Source organism: Antennarius striatus, chromosome 23, assembly GCF_040054535.1.
Source record: "Antennarius striatus isolate MH-2024 chromosome 23, ASM4005453v1, whole genome shotgun sequence".
In the NCBI taxonomy this organism is placed as follows: Eukaryota; Metazoa; Chordata; class Actinopteri; order Lophiiformes; family Antennariidae; genus Antennarius; species Antennarius striatus.
In genome coordinates, this window is record NC_090798.1 from 12,923,224 (window position 1) to 12,942,500 (window position 19,277).

Consider the following 19,277-nt stretch of genomic DNA (forward strand, 5'->3'; position numbering starts at 1 on the left):
GAAGCAGCAGGATGTATTTATTTCTGTTGCTATAGCTTCACCAAATCAGCATTCATGATACACAGAGACGTACTGGGAGCTACAGAAGCCTTTAACATTTATAGTAGGCCGACTAGTGGCTGGAACAAACGACGATGAGACAGAGAAACCCTAGTCAAACTAACAGAAATGTACAGTTTATGGCACTCTTTTTAGATTATACTCACAATAATATTGCTTTTAAAACACAACCTCTATCCATCATTGTTGTTTCATCACTTTAAATATCAAATATATTCCTTTACTGGTGTTTTAACGTTATTGCTAACATAAAACGTACCTAATATTACAGAGTTACTTTAACAATAGTTCTGTTCAAAAGTACAAATCGTACAGAAAATAACAGTCAAAGGTTGGTAGGATATATTGGTGCTGGACGTGCAGAGGGATTGGATAGGAGGGCGAGGGGAGGAGTCAGGACTTCAGGGGGGCTCTCCCATTGGATGAAAGGAGCTGTCACTCACGGAGCAAGTCACACATGCGTTCTTCATGTTAGTTTAGACATCAGGTACAATCCTTTATTCATGTTTACGTCAAGCTAGACTACACTACTGCAGGCCTTTAATAGGGTTCACATGCCAACAGATAGACGGCAGCTAAACGGTTAAAACACACACACACACACACACACACACACACACACACACTATTAAAGGGGACATCTGCCACATTGAGTCAGTGTTTGGGGGGACATGAGACGGGGAGGTCTTCACAAGGGGCTAATGGACTAGCTGCAGTAGTTCACACCTGGGAGTTGGTTCTGGTTCTTTCTGTGAGGGCGTGTCAGTTGTGTGTAAATGTTCATGATGCGACCACCTGTGAGAAACTATAGGAATAAAGTGAGTAAATGTTTAGCCTCCAGGAGCCTAGCATGTTCAGTGTGTCGGACACTGTATATAAGATAACAAGTAGAATATTTACATCCCGCTTCAAAGCGGAGACTTAATTGTCAGTGTTAGTCCGTCCGTCCGTCCGTTAGTTCGTCCACCAAACGTCTCCACAACCGTTCAGATAGAAGGATGAAGCTAAAGACATGACTCAGGCAGACGAGGGGATGAAGATGACATGATGACCTTGACCTTGAGAAAACTAGGTCAAGGTCAAACTTCAACTTTTGTACACTCAGGAACCAGACAAGATAGACAGACGAGGGAGAAGGTCAGTGCAAGACCATAGATCAAAGGTAGTGCTTTGATTTATGGCAGTAGGTCAGGGTGAAGACACTGGTCCCTCATGCTGTGGAGGGGTGAGGTAGGAGCAGGAGAGAGATGTTGGAGGAGAAGTAGCTCAGTCCACTAAGTCTTGGGCTTAGTGGGAACCAGAGGGTTGCTGGTTCAAGACCCATGTTGACCAAAAATGTTGGAGTGTGACCTGGCAGTTGGTAAGGTGCCAGTTCACCCCCATGTGTGTGTGTGTGTGTGTGTGTGTGTGTGTGTGTGTGTGTGTGTGTGTGTGTGTGTGTGTGTGTGTGTGCAGGGGCCTGTACACACACGTGTGAAAATAGAAAAAACAAAAGGGGAAAAATAATTCCCCCATGGGGTTAAATATTGTTCTTCTTCACATCCTTATAAACATGATGGTTCTCACATCTACTCCAGCAAAGTAATCCATTACTCTCTACTACCAAAGTACCGCCGGTCAGGATGCTGCAGGGTTATGAACATCACAGGTCTGAGCTGGAACTCCTCTTCATCCCTCCATCACACATCCACCTCTCCTCATCCGCCTGCCTCTTTTTACTCCCCCCCATCCCTCTCTCCCCCATCCCTCTCCCCCCCATCCCTCTCTCCCCCATCCCTCTCTCCCCCATCCCTCTCTCCCCCATCCCTCTCTCCCCCATCCCTCTCTCCCCCATCCCTCCCAGAGGCTGAGCCAGCGCTCTGTCACACCATCCTGCTGCTGAGTGAAGCACAGCCTCCATTAGTCTAACATCAGAGCGGATGGGCGGAGGAGGATGGGGTGGGGGGGGGACTGATGGAGCACCAGAGTGATGCAACCAGAGAGAGAGATGAAGAGGACAATGATGGGGGGAGGAGAAATGGCATTAAAGAAAGGAGAGGACCGGGGAAGAGGTCTGATTAACGAGAGAAGAAGGGATTGGAGGGAGAGAGAAAACAGGAGTGTAGGAGGACAGGATTTAAAGACGGATGGGTTATGGAGGGGGGGGGGCGTGGGAGGTGGGCGGGATGAGAGGATGGATGTCAAAGACAGATGTCAGTGACACACGCAGCTGAAGAAGACAAGAGGAAGACGACAACAAACACTAGTGGATCTGATGGGGCTCCTTCTCCGTCCACTACCAACTGGAAACAGGTGAGCTTTAGCTCCGCCCCTCTCAGCTCAGCTCAGAGGGGGTGGGACAAGACCAGATGTCACATGATCACAAGTGGACAGCTGTGTTTTAACCGTCAGCACGACGTATTTGTATTCAGTATTTGTTTTCCGCCCAACCGGTCAAGGCCGATGGCCGCCCAAGAGTCTGGGTCCTGACCGGGGGTTTCTTCCTCAATGAAGGAGTTTTTTCCCCGTCTCTTATGCTTTCTCTGGAGGGTTCAGTTGGGTTTTTTTGTCTGTTAAAGCTCTTTGACATGTCTGCTGATGTGATTAAGCGCTATATAAAGGTTGATTGATTGATCACTCCTGGTCAGCAGGTGTCTCAGCCTCAGGTGAGTGGAGGGTGTGTTTGTGACGTCATGCTGCTTTAACACCTCATGGACGTTTTTAGGGACATTTTAGCTCATGTGGACAGAATCAGATGTTAGCATCACGGCTAAACACACCAACGCTAAACTACTGCAGGGTGGATTCACACACTGATGGGGGTCACACACACACACACACAAATCAAGCAAATGGAACGAGTAACGGTAGCCATGACGACAAGACAAAAACGCTTCAACACAAATAAAGTTTCTCTGAGTCCAACAAAAAAACCTGAAATATTGGAAAGAAGGAATCTTTCCAAAAAAAAAAGAGGTCAACAGTAAACCAGCAGGTGCTGGTACAGTGGTACGGGCCTGTCATGGGTACACACACACACACACACACACACACACACACACACACACACACACACACACACACACACACACACACACACACACACACACACACACACACACACACACGAGGTAATGATGACACATCTTTTCTATATTTTTAAATATTCTATATTTTTAAACTGATGACTTTTACCCTCCACAGCCCTCAGTTTACACCCACACACACACACACACACACGCACACACACACACACACACACACACACACACAGAAAGAGCAATGCATTTAACATCGTATAAATAAATAGTATAAATAAAGATCAGTGCCAGTGTTTGAGTGGTGAAAGCCAAAGTGTTGTAGGGACCGCAGGGTGAAGACTTCTCTGAGGGGTTATGGAGAAAAATGGCCACGTCTTCCTCGTTCTTCCTCCCCGTCCCACCATCTGGTCTCCCTGCCGTGGCTCTCAGAGGTCAGTGCAGCGCTCCTGCTTGCTGTAGTGGTCAAACTGGTTCTTCCACTGCATCATGTAGGAGGACCAGCGGTGGAACTCCACCTTCCACTGGCGCTCAGCCTCGTCGATGTTATCTGGAAGGAGAGACAGTTACCCTCTGGAGGTGGGAACTCAGGTCAGGTGTCAGTAGGGATCGATCTGTCTGTTTATCTACCTGCTATGTTCAAAGCATCACCTGTGATGTTGAGAAGGCGTGGCAGGAAGCGGTTCCAGAAAGCACACATCTGGTTCCTCAGACCTTTGTGGACCTTTAGTGAGTCCGTGTTGAGTCCAACATATTTTTGATCGCTGAGGGTAAACAGAGGCCAGCGCTTCTTGCTGTCCACCATCCCATCATGGTACCCACTTGGATTTCTGCAGCGATGACAATGAGGTAAAAAAAAGACAGCAGGAGACACCGTCATCACCAACAACATCCTGCTGGGAAAAGTCCTCCACATCGGTCTCAGTCTATTGAACAGACTTGTTTCTGCAGAGGAGTTCAACCTCACCCAGTTCGAGCGAAGTTGGCCCAGTATCTCATCATGCGTTGGCTCAGTTTCTCCTCGTCTTGGGTGTAGTTGAGTCTCTTATCCAGCGGCAGGCCGAAGACAAACTCAATCTCGTAACCGTGCATGACACCCATCCACTCCGGCCAGGCCAAGTTGGACGCCCGGTGGTCGAAGAGGTAGACGTAGACACCAGCTGGAGGAAGAGAGAAGATGAGGATGAACCATTTGTTTGTATGGGTGACATCACCAGCAGCCTTTTGTTTGGTGGATTAAGGACCTATCGATACGTCTGTTGGAGTTGTTCTGTTAGTCTTCAGGTGATTCAGGAACCTTCCACTTCATCCATTCTATCAGCACAGCTGTTAGAACTGTTCTCCATTGAAGACATGGACTTGTCTATTTCCTGTCACGTGGATGATGTTCAGTAACTTACTGCTGTGTCATTATTTACACAATCTCTGGATATTTTCCGGTAACATGACCTGATCCAGTGGGTCATGGGTTGATCCTCACATGACTTCAGTCATGATAGGAGAAGATGCTGAAGCCTTTGTGGAACGAGTCAATTTTATGTTCGTTTCCATTCATGATATTATATCTACGTATTTTATTGTACACTTATTAATAACTTTATACTAGGGTATTATTACACATTAATAACTTTATACTAGGGTATTATTACACATTAATAACTTTATACTAGGGTATTATTATTATTATTGCTAATATTTTTAATATTATAATTATTATTCCCTTTACCCTTATGTTTTAATTTTTCTTCATTGTATATTTTCCTTGTTTCTGTTTGTTCTGTGTGTCTGAATGCTGCTACAACATTTCAATTTCCCAGTTTGGGATAAATAACGTATACCTTATCCTTTCATTTCTTCTTTTTTCTTTTCTTTTTCTTTTCTAATCTGTTTAGTTAGCATAGAGTAAAGCCACATGGTGTGTTTTATTAATTATGATAGAGGTTGAGACAATACATTCATACTGATATAATTCATTGTGTTGTTGGTGCTGAATATAAAAGGAACATTTGCACGTCTTACTTTGTGGGCTTCCTCCACTGTTCACCATCCCAGAGCCGGATCCCCCCATGCTGGCCTTGAGGGTGTAGGACAGAGCAAAGTGCACCAGGGGGCAGATGACGTTATGGTCGCCCACAATGTCGTCCAGGGCGTCTCGATTTTTCTTTCCATTATTCTCGTCTGTCCAGTCAGTGTACTGCAGAACCACCGCCTCCAAGCCAATATCATTAGCATGTGGTACGCTCAGCTTCACACCTAGAGGAGAATCCAGGTAAAAGTTACAGCTGAATGACTCCAACATCGTGTCTGCTCCCACAGGTCATAGACTGATGGTTGTCTTCTAAGCATCAGTAGCTGGAGACCACACTGCTTACTGTGACCACAGGACCAATTGTGTCTTTTGAATTAACTCTGCAGCTTTGCTCCACTTTCTGTAAAAGACGCCGCCAAAGTGTCTCATCTTCACCTCACCTGCCAAGAAGTCCTCTCTGGAGATGAGGCTGTCGTTGTCTTTGCTAAAGCCTGGTGCTCCATATGGCAGGAAGTAGGAGCCTTCGTCCTGGTTCACCCCGAGCAGGACCTGAGTGTCTTTAAAGTTTCCTGAGCTGATCATGGCTTCTGGAGTGTCAGGGAGAACCTCGCCATCCACAACAGGAACAAATGAAAAGCGGAAGAGTGCTGACCAGGGCAGGACCTGAACGGAACAGGATAACCAGATCAAATGTACCTCTGCTGACCGGTTGGACTGAGGACAACTGGTGCACACTGTTGTTACACGATGACGACATCACACTGAACACACCCCATGTCGGCATTACCTCCCACTCATGGTCAATGAGCTCCTGCGGGTGTCTGCCACGCAGGCAGTCCACCAGCTCAGTGTCATTGCCCCCATTGCACCCGACCAGCTTGCCCAGCTGCTTGGCCCGCCTACGGGCCTCAGCCGGGCTAACTGAGGCCCAGGGACAGTTGGGGACCCCGCTCTGAAAGATGGCCCTCGTGAAGGTGGATCGACTGTCTGGAGACAAAAGGTGGAATCCGACCGAAGCTCCGCCAGCACTCTCCCCAAAGATGGTGACCTGTTTGGTGGCACAAAGAAAGCCGCTGGATCAGGATGGATGAGTCCACCTGAGGCTGTGTGGAACATGAAACGGTGAGGAACTCACCTGTTTGGGGTTTCCACCAAAGAAATGAATGTTGTCTTGAACCCACTGCAGCACCATCCTCTGGTCCAGCAGACCCACGTTCCCAGGAGCCTCAGAGGAGCCATGCAGAGCCAGGAAGCCAAAGGCACCAATGCGGTAGTTCATGGAAACCACGATGACGGTTTCACTGTGAGCTAAGTAGCGGCCATCATACACGTCCAGAGAAGAAGATCCGCTGTAGAAGCCTGGAAATGTCAGCATCACAGCAGACGTTAGCCCAAAGTACCACAACATATAGGGACAACTTCCTGTCTCAAACATCAGGGTGGGTAGAACATACCCCTGAACATTTGGAAAGCACTTGAGATGAATGAAAGTCATGTCTAGAAGTGATAAATTAAAACTTTTGCACTAAGAATCTGGTTTTTTTAAAAATGTCATACGAAAGCTGAAGCCACTGGCTAAGAAATCCAATTTCTGTTGTACCGTAAAGAAGCACTGGTCTGCTTGTTGGGGTTTGCTGGTGGAATGGTGTGTTCTCTCAGAGCAGCCAGTCGATGATCAGGATATCAATGTTTGGGAAATAATATGATGGACACATGTATGATCACCACAGTGAACACTGTCCCTGATCAATGAGCCGTGTCTGTAATCGGATCAGTCCATTCAACAGTGTGTGACGGTAACACGGCCTGAATGATTGGCTGACTGTTCAGGACTCCTCCCTTTCAGCCTGTCGGTTCTCGTCCATAGCAACACACAGAGATGTAGTGATGATGATGATAATAACAGTAATAATAATAATAATTATAGTGATGTTGAAAGTTCTTGAGACAGTAACCATCACATCTTTTTGGAAAAGTTGACCAAGTAAGGTTTTTCTATGATATAACAACAAACTGGTTAACATGACGCCTCCAACTACTATGGTTACAGTATTTTATTATAAATAACTCCATGTTGTTAAAGGGCAATAATTCTGTATTATTTCTCCCAGTCTGTGTCGTGATTTTCAGCATTTAACTGTGTAACATCAATACAGTAAAGCAATGGTCACTAACCTTTTTTGAGCCACAGACTGGTTTAAGGTCAAACATTTCACGAGTCCAGTCACATTTTTCAGGTTAAATTTGTATTTCAAGAAGTAATAGACAATAACAAAAGGTATGACTGAACGTGATGGCATCAGACTATATTTGCACAGACCGTCCTTTAAGGTGTGGTGGATATGACCAGCATCAAAACTGTTTTTTCTACATATAATAATAAACGGGAATCCAATGTCTATCAACTTTATTAGCAGTGTCCTGTTTCTAGTTATCCTACTGAGTAAGACCCGTACCTCCACCGTAGATCCACACCATGACGGTGAGGTTGTGAGGTCTGGGTGAGGAGGGCACCCACACATTGAGGTACAGACAGTCTTCACTCATCTCTCTGTTGGGATTCCACATCTCGCTGCCCTGGAAGCCGGGGAATGACGTGTCCACATACTGGTAGCAGGCATTGGGGTAAGAATTGGCATCATACACCCCCGTCCACGGACGTTTGGGCTCAGCCCGGCGGAAACGCCGTTTCCCCACCGGTGGCTCGGCGTAGGGAATGCCCAGAAAGGCGGTGACGAAGCTGCGTTCAGGCACCAACAGGCGGACGCCGCGGACTCGCCCGCTGCGCGTCTGAACGACGAGGTCTCCCTCGCTCTGGGTGGAGCAGGTGGGAATGAGGAGGTACAGGAGGAAGACTGGGGACAGGAGATAAAGGACGGACGTCTGCATGATGGAGACACAGATGGCTTTTGTGGATGTAGCAGCCGCTGCAGTTTCTTCTCCAATCAGAGGACAGGGCCTGCTCTGCTTCGCCTCAGCTCTACAGACAAGGGCAAGAGAGAGAAGGTAATGTGATTAGAGTGAAGTAGAGTGATTGAGAACAGACTGAGAGGGAGGAAGAAATCAGATGAGGAAAGAAATGAGAGGAGAGGAAGAGGTAAGTCTGGACGAGCCATCAAGGTAGATTGTTTCAGGCAGGCAGACGATCCCGACACAAACGAACCAGTGTTCCATCACACAACGTAACACAACTTATCACACAAGCAACACTTCTAGACTGTCTAGGGGCAATGGTGAGTGTACAGGTAGACGCGCTCTGATCAGGCATCCAATGATCACATTCATTATTAGAACAGCTTCTTTAAAAGCCACCAGACAGACACCAGACAACAGAACAGTGTGGAGCAGAGACTGGTAGTTCATCTACATGAGTCGAGCTGCAGAAACAAGTCACTGATCTCAACCCACTGAGGCTCCATCTTTAGATGCTGCACTGTTGGACATTTATTCCATCACACTGTTGTAGGAGGACATAATGAAGACACAATGATGAGTGTGGCTCTGACACACTGAACCAGACATCGACACAAAGTAACCACTGTACTGCCCCCATATGAGTGCAGATGAGCATTATCTTAACAGGTCACAAGCATTTTGAGGTCCTTCCTATCCTATAGAGACAGGAAGTGATTGACCCATTGATCAACGAAAACCTTTTCAAGAGTAGACTAACAGATGCAGCTTTATAAGTATCTACTAGCACTGTTTCATTGTGTGAACCTGGACTGTTTCACTTTGTGAACCTGGTCTTAACCCTAACGCTGCAATACCAGGATGTTTGTTCAGCGTGGGACGGTTAGGGTTAAGAGTTACGGTTAGGGTTACAGTGAAGGATTAGAGGTAGTGTTCAGGATAGAGGTTATTGTTAGGGATTAAGGTTACAGTCAGGGTTAGGTTTAGCGGTAGGAATAGGGTTAGGATTGGGGTTGAGGTTATTTCCTGTCAGTTGCATGGTGCTGAAAGCCCCCCAGCACTCAGAACCAAGGTGAGGACAGGTGTGTGGTCATGAGACCTAAGGGTAAAATCCTGTTAATGCCTCACCCTTTGATGGGTCCATTTGACCCTGGGTCTAATACCTCTAGGACAACCTGTGATAGTTATAGTTTGGTGAATGGACGTCAACCTAGTCAATAATAATCAATTTATCTGTTGCATTTGTTTGGAAGACTGGTCAAAGGAACGAGGTCAGACCATGATTCTATTAGCTGACCAGAGCCTCTGGTAACAAGGGTTACGCTGTTCATCACGAGTCGGTAGAGCTGCTGGGACAACCAAAAAACACACACCAGCTCTAACCTTCTGCTTCCTGCTGCTCTGGATGTGTTCCCTAAATAAATGACCTCGATTTATGGTCCAGATTTAGAAGAAAACACATACTTTAAAACATAAACACTGGTCCAGGAGTCAGAGGGAACCACCTGACCAGTTGGAGTTTCTACCTCATGAAGGACAAGTTGATCTGCACGATGATGATTGATGGTATGTCACCTGAAGGGTCCATTAATCAATCAACCAATCAATCATCTGGGCACTGCTCTGAGGAGTAAATCCATGTGGATATGAGTGTGAGCTGTTACACCTCATAAAAAGTCATTAAAGAAATAGCGTCCAGCTCCGGTTTCTGCTGGGCTCAGCTACAGAGTGACATCTATGCTGTTGAGTATTATGTTTTCATCTGATCCCAGCTGTGGGTTCTGTATTCCCTAATTAATTACACAGATTACAGTTCGTGTGTGCTAACGCTGCTACAAATAGACACGTCATTCAAGTCCAGACTGTTACGAAGAACTCATACCCAAACCAGACGGAACCTAACGAAAATAACCTGTCTGGAAACTACTGTACGTCGACTGGATCCCATGTTTCCCACAATGCAACTGGATAACATCTTTCACATCCCCTGTCTTCAAATCTTTCTTCTTGACGTCTCCCCCCGCCCCATAATTGGACAACTTCAGTGACATCACCATGACATCACAGGGTGTTTTTGGAGCATGGGACACCTCCACCTCAGAAACCTGATCCACCTCATCTGCTCCATCATGAAGAAAATAATCAAACCTCTTCTTCTTCATGCACAGTCCATGTTGACGATATTAGTACGACTCCATGAGTGTGTGTTTGAAATGTGATGTCACCGTTCAGAAATAGTACACACACACACACACACACACACACAATTGCCCCCTATCCTTTGCATTGCCTCAAGGCTAACCTTGTCACCATGACAACCATACATTGCAAAACACAAACAACAGCCTCCAACGTGAGAAAACAACAACTGGCTCCTGTGGTTGTTGAAGGGTCAACACAGACGTGAGGTTTAATGCTACTATGGTTACATACATCTGTTAGCGTGTTAGCTCATATAGTTACATCTATTTTTATTAGCGTGTGAGCTACTATTGTTTCATACATCTGTTAGCATGTTAGCTGATGGCCTCAGCCTTGCAGAATCATGGACAAATGTTTAAACAGAGAGTTTGAGTTGAAAGCCATTTGTCATTTTAAGAAAGAAACTCAACTTTATTGTCCCCAACGAGGAAATTATCTTCTACATACTGTACATACATATATGCATGTATGTTTATGTAGACATGCATACATACAATATTGTGTACAGGCCCCTGAAACAAGCAAACTAGGGGCTTGTAAGCATGCAATTAGTACAGTAACCAGTAGAAGGGGAGGCAGTGTGATGGGCAGAGAGTTCGTGGTGTGCCCAACTGAGCAGCTTGTAAGGGGATGGCACCTTGCTCAAGGGCGCCTTGGCAGTGACTGTTAGCTCACACTCCGAGGATGGCTGGGCGGGAGTGGGAATCGAACCGCCGATCTTGGGATCATACAACGTCCACTCTACCACTGAACCACTGCCACCCCAACAGTTTACCAGTTACCTGTAGAGCAGACCTGTGGTACCAAACCCCCAGTCCTTGGGTCAGTTGGTACCGGTCCATGTTAAATTAAAAGTCCCAAGCTAGCAAAACCAACAAAAACGAATATCTTTTGAAAATTTGTTTGTTCAGAGTAAAACAGCCCGTAGAAGAACCTACAACTTCACAGAAGAAAGCTGATAAATAACAGTTTTTATGCTGGTCGAATCATTTAGACGACCAGCATAAAACTCATGGAAGAGGAGAGAATGCAGGACAGTTTATGAGGAGGGGGACATGAATGGTTATTATTAATAGCAGTGACAACTGTGGAGGTGAAAGAGAGGAGAAGGAAGGTGGTAGGTCAGCTGACGACAAAAACTATGATCCTGAAATATCTTTACAACGTGTCCTTAATTTAAGTTACATGTGTGTTGGTTTAGTGAGATGGTCTTTGACAATAAGCCGAACATAAAGCTGACAACTAAATGAAAGCCTGAGGCTGAACTTCTACTTCTATTTTTGTTTTGATTGTTTTGGTTGTTATTTAGACTTTGACAAAATCCATAAACTGATTACAAATCGATCGCTGCCCAGTTTCAGTTCCTGAGAGTTTCACTTCTCAATGCAGCCATTGAAGAAGTGATGAAAGACCAAAACGTCTATAATAAAGAAACATCTGATAAAAACCAGTGAGTCCGCTAAAGCTCGTGTTAGCATGTACCAACATGCAAGCTGTATGTTGGTACATGTGAGTCATGTCAGTTGGCAAATACAGCAACTGACCACAACGGAGACCACAGAAGGTCAGATTCCAACGCACATAAACAGAGGAGTGGAAAAAGTTCTCTGAAAGCCACACAACCTGTTCAACACCAGACATCATAGAGACGGACGAGCATCACACCGAAAGACCAACATCTAATGAACAAAAAAAAATCACACAGAACAACAAGGTTGTCAGAGACTGCAACATTCCGCTACGCCCCTGAATTCAAACTTTCACCCTGACCTAGACATTTTGGCGCGTCTGGCTTCCTGAAAATGCTTCTTTTTGTTTTGTGATTATATCTCATGTTTCAGAGATGTGTCCCTAAAAAGGTATAAAAGTGAACATTTGACCTTGACCTAATTTTTGAAGGTGAAGGTTATCATCTCATTTTCATCCCCTTTGCTGCCGGACTAATGTGCTTTTTGTTTCATCTTCTATGTGCAACGGTTGTGAAGACATTTGGTGGACGGAAAGACAGACGAACGAACACACGAACACTGACAATTACAATACATCACCGTTTTGCGGGATGTCATAAACATCACACAGAACAAACAACATCATAATGAACAATGAACATCGCACAGACAAACATCAAAGAACACAGAAATATTATTGCATAGCGTTTATTTCCCAGTACTTCTGTCTGTATCCATGTTCTGTGATTTTATTATAAAGGGGCAATAAACATTTTATGTTCTTGGACCAATAAATTAACTTGACCCTTGACAGAGGAACCCATGAACACAAAACTGAGATGGAAACAGGCATTTTCAGTGGATGAGGAAATAAGAGAGGAAGTAAGGGGGAGACAGTGGAGAGACCTGGGGCTGGATAGGAGAAAGCATTTCACTTCTCAATTTAGACTGAGGAATTTGTGTATGAAGTTCACAGGAGGATTGATTTCATGGGGGTGGGTACAAGCCATGTGTCTCGCTGGATAAAACATGAGACAGAGAAGCCAATATCAGCACACTGATACCGTCCTGCTACACAATGTTTGATCATTTAATTAGTGAACTTCTTGAAAAAAGCAGTTGTAATGCTTGGTCGGCTATTTGTAGCTTCATTATGAAGATGCACGGCAGAAGTGCATGTGGTCAAATAATATCTATATATAGAAACAACGTTCAAATCACATGGAGAAGATAAATGAAGCCGCAAGGAAAGATTCCAATGACAACATGGAAGAGTCAAAAGGTTGAGGTGATCAAATTCTGACTGACTGTGGCTCTCTTCCGCACAAAGACAGGAAAGACTGGAGGATGCAAGAGAAAGAACTGTCATCACTCAACAACTAGTGTTAAAACCGCGCATGAAACAGTCGAGTGACACTTCAATTAACCTTCAATTAACAATTAATGCAATTTACCAAGTAAATATACCAATTAATCATTATTTTGAGCTATCTTATGAAAAATGGCAATTTGCACTTTTTCTCTGATTTAATCATGACCATAAATATGTACAATAAATATAGAGTAGCCTACCTCTGAGGACCCACCAACTGCAGGGCAGACCGATGGGGTCGGGTGCGCTGCCTTATGGGTGTCAGTGAAGACAGGGGGTCACAACGGACCAGACCCGAGCGACAGAAGGTGGCTTTGTGGAAGTGGAATGTCACCTCACTGGGGGAAGAAGCCGGAGTATTTAGCTTTCTTGGGATCCCTAAATGGGGTCCTTCACGGGACCCCTGTAGGGGACTCCATTGTTCTCCTGGGGGACTTCAATGCACACATTGGCAATGACGGAGACAACTGGAGACAACTGGAGAGCTGTGATTGGAAGACATGGCCTTCTTAATCTAAATCCGGTGTTATGTTGTTTGACACCTGTGCTAGTCATGGATTGTTCATAACTAACACCATGTTCGAACACAATGATGCTCATAAGTGTGCCTGGTACCAGAGCACCCTGGGTCGGAGGTCAATGATCGATCTTGTGATCGTATCATCTTACCTCAGACTGTGTTTTGGACACTCGGGTGAAGAGAGGGCCAGAGCTGTTAACTGATCACCACCTGGTGGTGAGTTGGATCCGTTGGTGGGGAAACCCTTGGATTGACCTGGCAAGCCCAAACAAGTAGTATGGGTGAAGTGGGAATGTCTGGAACTCCCACCTCTGAAGGAGCTCCTCTTGTATCTCTGTGGAGGCGGCTGGACATCGAACTTGAGTTGTCGATGTTCAAAGCTTCCACTGTTGAAGCTGCAGCTTTGGTCTCAAGGTCTTCGGTGTCTCAAGACGCGGTAACCCTCGAACAGCGCTGTGGACTCCGGTGGTCGGGGAAGCCGTCCGACTGAAGGAGGCCTTAAGGGGCATGTTGTCCTTGGGGACTCCTGAAGCAGTTGCAGAGCAGCAGCAAGCCAGAAGGACTGTAGCCTCGGCTGTGATTGAGGCAAAACAGAGGGTGTGGAAGAAGTTCAGAGAAGGACTTTTGGATGACACCAAATGGAGTCATGGAGAAGGACTGGAGAATGGAGAAGGAGAAGGACTTTTGGATGACACCAAAGTTGTTCTAGAAGACTGTCCGACACCTCAGGAAGAGGAAACAGGGGACCATCCAAGCTATGTACAGCAAGGATGGAACACTCTTGACCTCGACTGAGGAGGTTGTTGGTCGGTGAAAGGAACACTTTGAGAAACTCATAAACCTGACTGACCTGTCCTCTGTCGCAGAGGCAGAGCAGAAGGATGATGGGGGATTTGAATCAATCTCTCTGGGTAAAGTCACCAAAGTGGTTAAACAACTTCACGGTGGCAAAGCCCCGGGTGTTGATGAGATTCACCCTGAAATGCTGAAGGTCCTGGGTGTTGAGAGGCTGCTATGGAGGCACGCCTGTTTAATATTGCATAGAAGCCTGAAGTTAGAAAAATAAATTTAAATTTAAAGACGGACACCTTCAGCAGGAACCGATATATACGAACCTTAAGCGCAAGGACGAGCGACCCAGTCAGAGTCAAGCATTGTAATACAGAACTGCAGGATGGAACTACTCCCCGGAGATCAAAATTGCAGAGTCAGGTACCACTTATTGATATTAGCCCCTATCCCGTGCAGAAATCACACAACCTTTAATATATGAGTAAAAGCTCTAGCTTTAATTACACTTTGGCAATCGCTGCATTGGAAATGCAGAAGAGGAATGTGCTATGCCAACTGCCAAAATGACATTTACTGTTATGGCTTACAAAACGACATAATGCAGGCTGTGTGAACTGCCTCAAGAAAGGTCAAAGAGGAGGATGCTTCCACTTGAATCAGAATCAGGCCCAGGTCCAGGTTGTGTTCTCCTCTCTGAGATTCTGTGGACATCTGTCACTTTAAATCCTCCAGCCTGTCTGACAGTGGACCTCAGGTCTCAGTCCGTCACCCCCAACCACCCAACTCCAATCACAGCCGAGGCTCAACTCCTTTACTGAAACAATAGGAGGTGGGTTTCACTTATTTTGTGGATCAGGATTGGCTCTACTCACTAGAAGCAAACTGCTTTTGTACAAAGACAACTCCTGACCCCGAGGTCCAGAACATCAGAGTGGTCCTGGTAGGGTTTGACAAATGACATCACCTACCTAAACCTACCTGACTCACTCAGCCTGTTCAATCTGCCTGACTCAACCAACCAATCCGAACAACAGACGGTGATATTATGGTCCGTAGAGGTGATATTATGGTCTGTAGATGTGCTATAATAGTCTGTATAGGTGTTACTATGGTCTATAGAGGTGATGTAATGGTCTGTAGATTTGATATTATGGTCTGTAGATGTAATAGAATAGTCTTAGAGAGATGATATTATGGTCTGTTCATGCTCTAGGAGAGACACTTACAAATTCATAGATCTTGGAGACAATGATCCAATCCAAACCCAACTGCTGGAACCCCAGTTTGTCTTTCAATTTCATCTTGCTTGCATTTATTATTGGTTAAATTAATGTTTTTTTATCTTTATTTTCTTTTATTATTATTTTATAATGGGCTTTTATTGTTTATTTTAAATACACAAACTGCAAAGTATGACCGAATAGCTTGTCCACAGCTTCATCTTTGCTGACTCTGCCGAGCATCCCTGACTGCTGAGCATCCCTGAAACATGCAGCTGAGCCGGAGATGAGACGAGACGAGATGAGACAAGAGTTTCTGTATGAGAACATACAGAATAATCAACAGAATAATGTGAGCTCTAAGGAGATAACACCACATCCAAGTCTCTGAGACTTCAGCCAACAATTCTAACAATGGATCAAAGCTAAAGCCACTAACAGTAATACCAACATATGATTAACGACATGCTGACTAATGCAAGTTTCAACACGAGTCCTCACACAAACATACAAGAAATTAAAATATAGTGTTTTATAGAATGTATAAATATAACCCAATGAAAACTAAAAATTGATGAGAGAAATCTTGATGCTGTGTTGAAACCCCATTTGCGTGTGTGTGTGTGTGTGTGTGTGTGCGCGCGCGCGCACCAAAGTGGCCATTATGAAGAAAAAATGGTCAAATAGCATACAGCAGCCATGTGTGCACAAAGATGCATAAAGACATTCTCTAATTACACACATCACACCCCAACACTTCACCACAACAAACACTTCAGTCGCCTCTTACGACGGGATGATTCGCCTTCGCAGAGCTGTGACCTCATGTTATTTTACAGGCTTCACAAGCTAGTGGGCCTTAAGAGAGCAGCTTCAGTGGAGTTATAAATATGCACATCAGCAGAGACGGTCCATGGATGACTACGAACATTTTTTGAGGTGGATGAATGCTAAAATGAAAGAGGACATTTTTTTCTGATACAAACATTACGTTTCTACTCCAAATAGAGCCAGATTTACATTCTAATACATCTCAGAAATGAACAGTGCCACCCTGGCAGACGCAACAAACTCACCCAGACATCAGTCAAAAGAAATACAGCATACTGGCCAGTGCTTGTCCTACAACCATGGGTACATGCTAAGATTTATATCATCTCACCACGTTGTTCTGCTCTACATTGTATAGTTGATATAGTTGAGAGTTGAAAAGAACAACTTTAAGGGAATACAGTAATCCCTCGCTTATTCACGCTTCAAGTGCAGTTTCACTACATCATGGATTTATAAAATCATATATAATATATTGTACAATGAGGTGTAAGTTTCATCTCATCAAGGACAAGGGACAGAGCGAGAGGCGAGGAGCAAGTGTCTCCCATGAGCTGTAGTCACATGACACCGTACATGCACGCTATTGGCTGACAGCATCCATGTGTGCACTGCGTTCCCAGACTCACAATTCCTCCTGCAAGTTTACTTTTGCCTTGTGAAGCGGAATTTTTTTCTTTGTGAAACCATTTCAACGGCTCCCAAAGGTGCTGCAACTTCTAAGGTGGTTTGATATCCGTTTGGGAAGGGTCCATTAACGTTTAAATTATACGTAAATAATACAATATATACTTTCCGTTTTTCGCTTGTGGTCCTGGAACACAGTAACCACGAGTAATGAGAAATTAGTCTGTTAATGTGCGATCGTCAAACATAGTTTAAATAATTTTCTTATGCTATTTGCAGAGTGTATGAATTACAACTACAACATGGATGGTTATATTTATTTTATCTTGGCCATCTTACCAAATCAATCGTTGGGTTGTGTTTTAGCAAGAAGAGGGAAAGTATAGTCACGCCCACATGTTAGCGCTCATGTACATACAGGTATTTTTATAATACCAGTATGTATGGATCATCAACATAGACTGTGAAACGATAAACTATACTGATGCCTACATTTACGAAGTATTGATACTCAACTTCCAATGTTTATATCACAAACACTACTAGAATAAATTCACTGATTGTTTACAGTTGTCAGGGCAATAAAAGAGTAAGAGAGGACAGACAGACTGGATGAGAGACACGGAGAGAGGAGGGAGCAAGAGGACAGAGAGATATCAAGGTGGAGGTGCAGTGAAACACAAACAGTGAAATTATGATTTTATCACTCCAAAACCAGAACTGATTACCGAAGAAAGAATGTTAGTGTATTCTGTATCTGATGGTTGCTCAACAGTATCATTAAAACACTACATGTGATTCTTACTCAACCATACAAAGAGAGACAGAGTCTCACAGATGTGAGACAGTCTACTGAGGAAGATGAAGAAGAGGCAAAGAGGGAGAGCAGGCAAGTGAGGAAGATGAAGAAAGGAGAGAGCTTTAGGATCTGAAGATGCCTCTTGTTACAGAGGAAGACTCTGGTCCCAACAGTTAACGCTTCTTCAACCAGAACATCTCCAGAGCCATTGACCGGAGAACCTGCTAGAAGACATGCTGACAGAAGGACTGGTTCCTGCCTGTTATTTCTACATATTCATCGTGACACCAGTCTGGTTGTGTAGATTCAACAGTAACACACAACCAGACTGGATCAGACCCCACAGGTCTGGACCTGGAACCTGCTCTCATCCCTGGGGGACAACCGTCCACTCTGACCTCATACCGGCTCTCTGGAGCCGGACAAATGTCTAGTAACCATGGATACCAGTGATGTAGCGGTTAATTAAGGGGAGGCAAGCAGGAGCAGGGGTAAATTTTACTGTAGAAGCTGGGGTAAATCAGACTGTCGTTGCTGCAGTAAATCTGACTGTAGGAGCTGGGGTAAAACCTGACTGCAGGAGCAAGGGTAAACTGATGGTATTAGCTGGGGTAAATGTGATGGTAGGAGCTGGGGTAAATTTGGCGGCAGGAGCTGGGGTTAATCATACTGTAGTAGCTGGGGTAAACTGACTGCACTAGCTGGGGTAAATCTGATGGTAGGAGCTGTGGTAAATCAGACTGCAGTCGCTGGGGTAAAATGACTGCACTAGCTGGGGTAAATCAGGCTGTAAGAGCTGGGGTAAACTTGACTGCAGGAGCTGGGGTAAATGTGATGGTAGGACATGGGGTAAACAGGCGGCAAGAGCTGGGGTAAATCACACTGTAGGAGCTGGGGTAAACAGGCGGCAGGAGCTGGGGTAAATCTGACAGCTGGGGTAAACTGGCTGCAGGACCGGCGGTGCGTCGCCGCGGACCGGAGGGTCGGGCGCACCGGCCGGACGCACCGGCAGGGTTTACCCCGTCGTGTCGATGCCATGCCGTGAAGCCGCAGCAGCCTCGGAACCGCCGCTCCGGGCTTACCTTGCTACTCCTGCGGAGCGAACCGAGCCGACGACCGGAGAGCTCAATCCTTCCGCTGGCAGCGAACCGCGGCTGGTCGGCGAAACCGAACGTGTCCGAAGGAGAGCCGCCTGCGTCCGGGTGTCCAAGACCAAACGGGCGGCTTCAACCGACACGACCGCAGGACAGTGAGGCAGTGACGGCCGGGGGGGGACGGGGGCCAATAAGTACTGCCTGTAAACACAGCGCTCCGCTTCTCTCGCGAGAGTACAGATGTTCGAGGCTCCTGTCAAACAGCAGCAGGAAAATGGCTGTGGTGTCAGGAGGTGACTGACCGTAGACACTCAATCAATCAATCAATCAATCAATCAATCAATCAATCAATC

General features: G+C 45.4%; 1 protein-coding gene across 2 annotated transcripts; it reads right to left on the minus strand.

The window, feature by feature from the left end:
• Positions 1-3,229: 3,229 nt before the first annotated feature.
• Positions 3,230-19,072, minus strand: ache (acetylcholinesterase (Yt blood group)). 2 transcript variants are annotated; one of them, XM_068308233.1, is made up of 9 exons: positions 18,913-19,072; positions 7,563-8,086; positions 6,242-6,465; positions 5,894-6,154; positions 5,547-5,769; positions 5,097-5,330; positions 4,045-4,237; positions 3,729-3,907; positions 3,230-3,627 (listed from the first exon to the last, which is right to left on the minus strand). In XM_068308233.1, exons 2-9 carry the CDS (start codon positions 7,993-7,995, stop codon positions 3,506-3,508), a joined length of 1,869 nt encoding a protein of 622 aa, XP_068164334.1. In that variant the 5' UTR covers positions 7,996-8,086; positions 18,913-19,072; the 3' UTR covers positions 3,230-3,505. The 2 variants fall into 2 exon arrangements, with proteins under 2 accessions (XP_068164334.1, XP_068164333.1); XM_068308232.1 differs by having other exon boundaries at positions 3,708-3,907.
• Positions 19,073-19,277: the final 205 nt, after the last annotated feature.

Coding starts and splice junctions, on each gene's coding strand:
- ache (XM_068308232.1), bottom strand. CDS start 7,995: ATGCAGACGTCCGTCCTTTATCTCCTGTCCCCAGTCTTCCTCCTGTAC. Junction 5,770..5,893: donor TCATTGACCATGAGTGGGAG/GTAATGCCGACA, acceptor TGTTCCGTTCAG/GTCCTGCCCTGGTCAGCACT. Junction 3,628..3,707: donor TGATGCTTTGAACATAGCAG/GTAGATAAACAG, acceptor CTCTCCTTCCAG/ATAACATCGACGAGGCTGAG.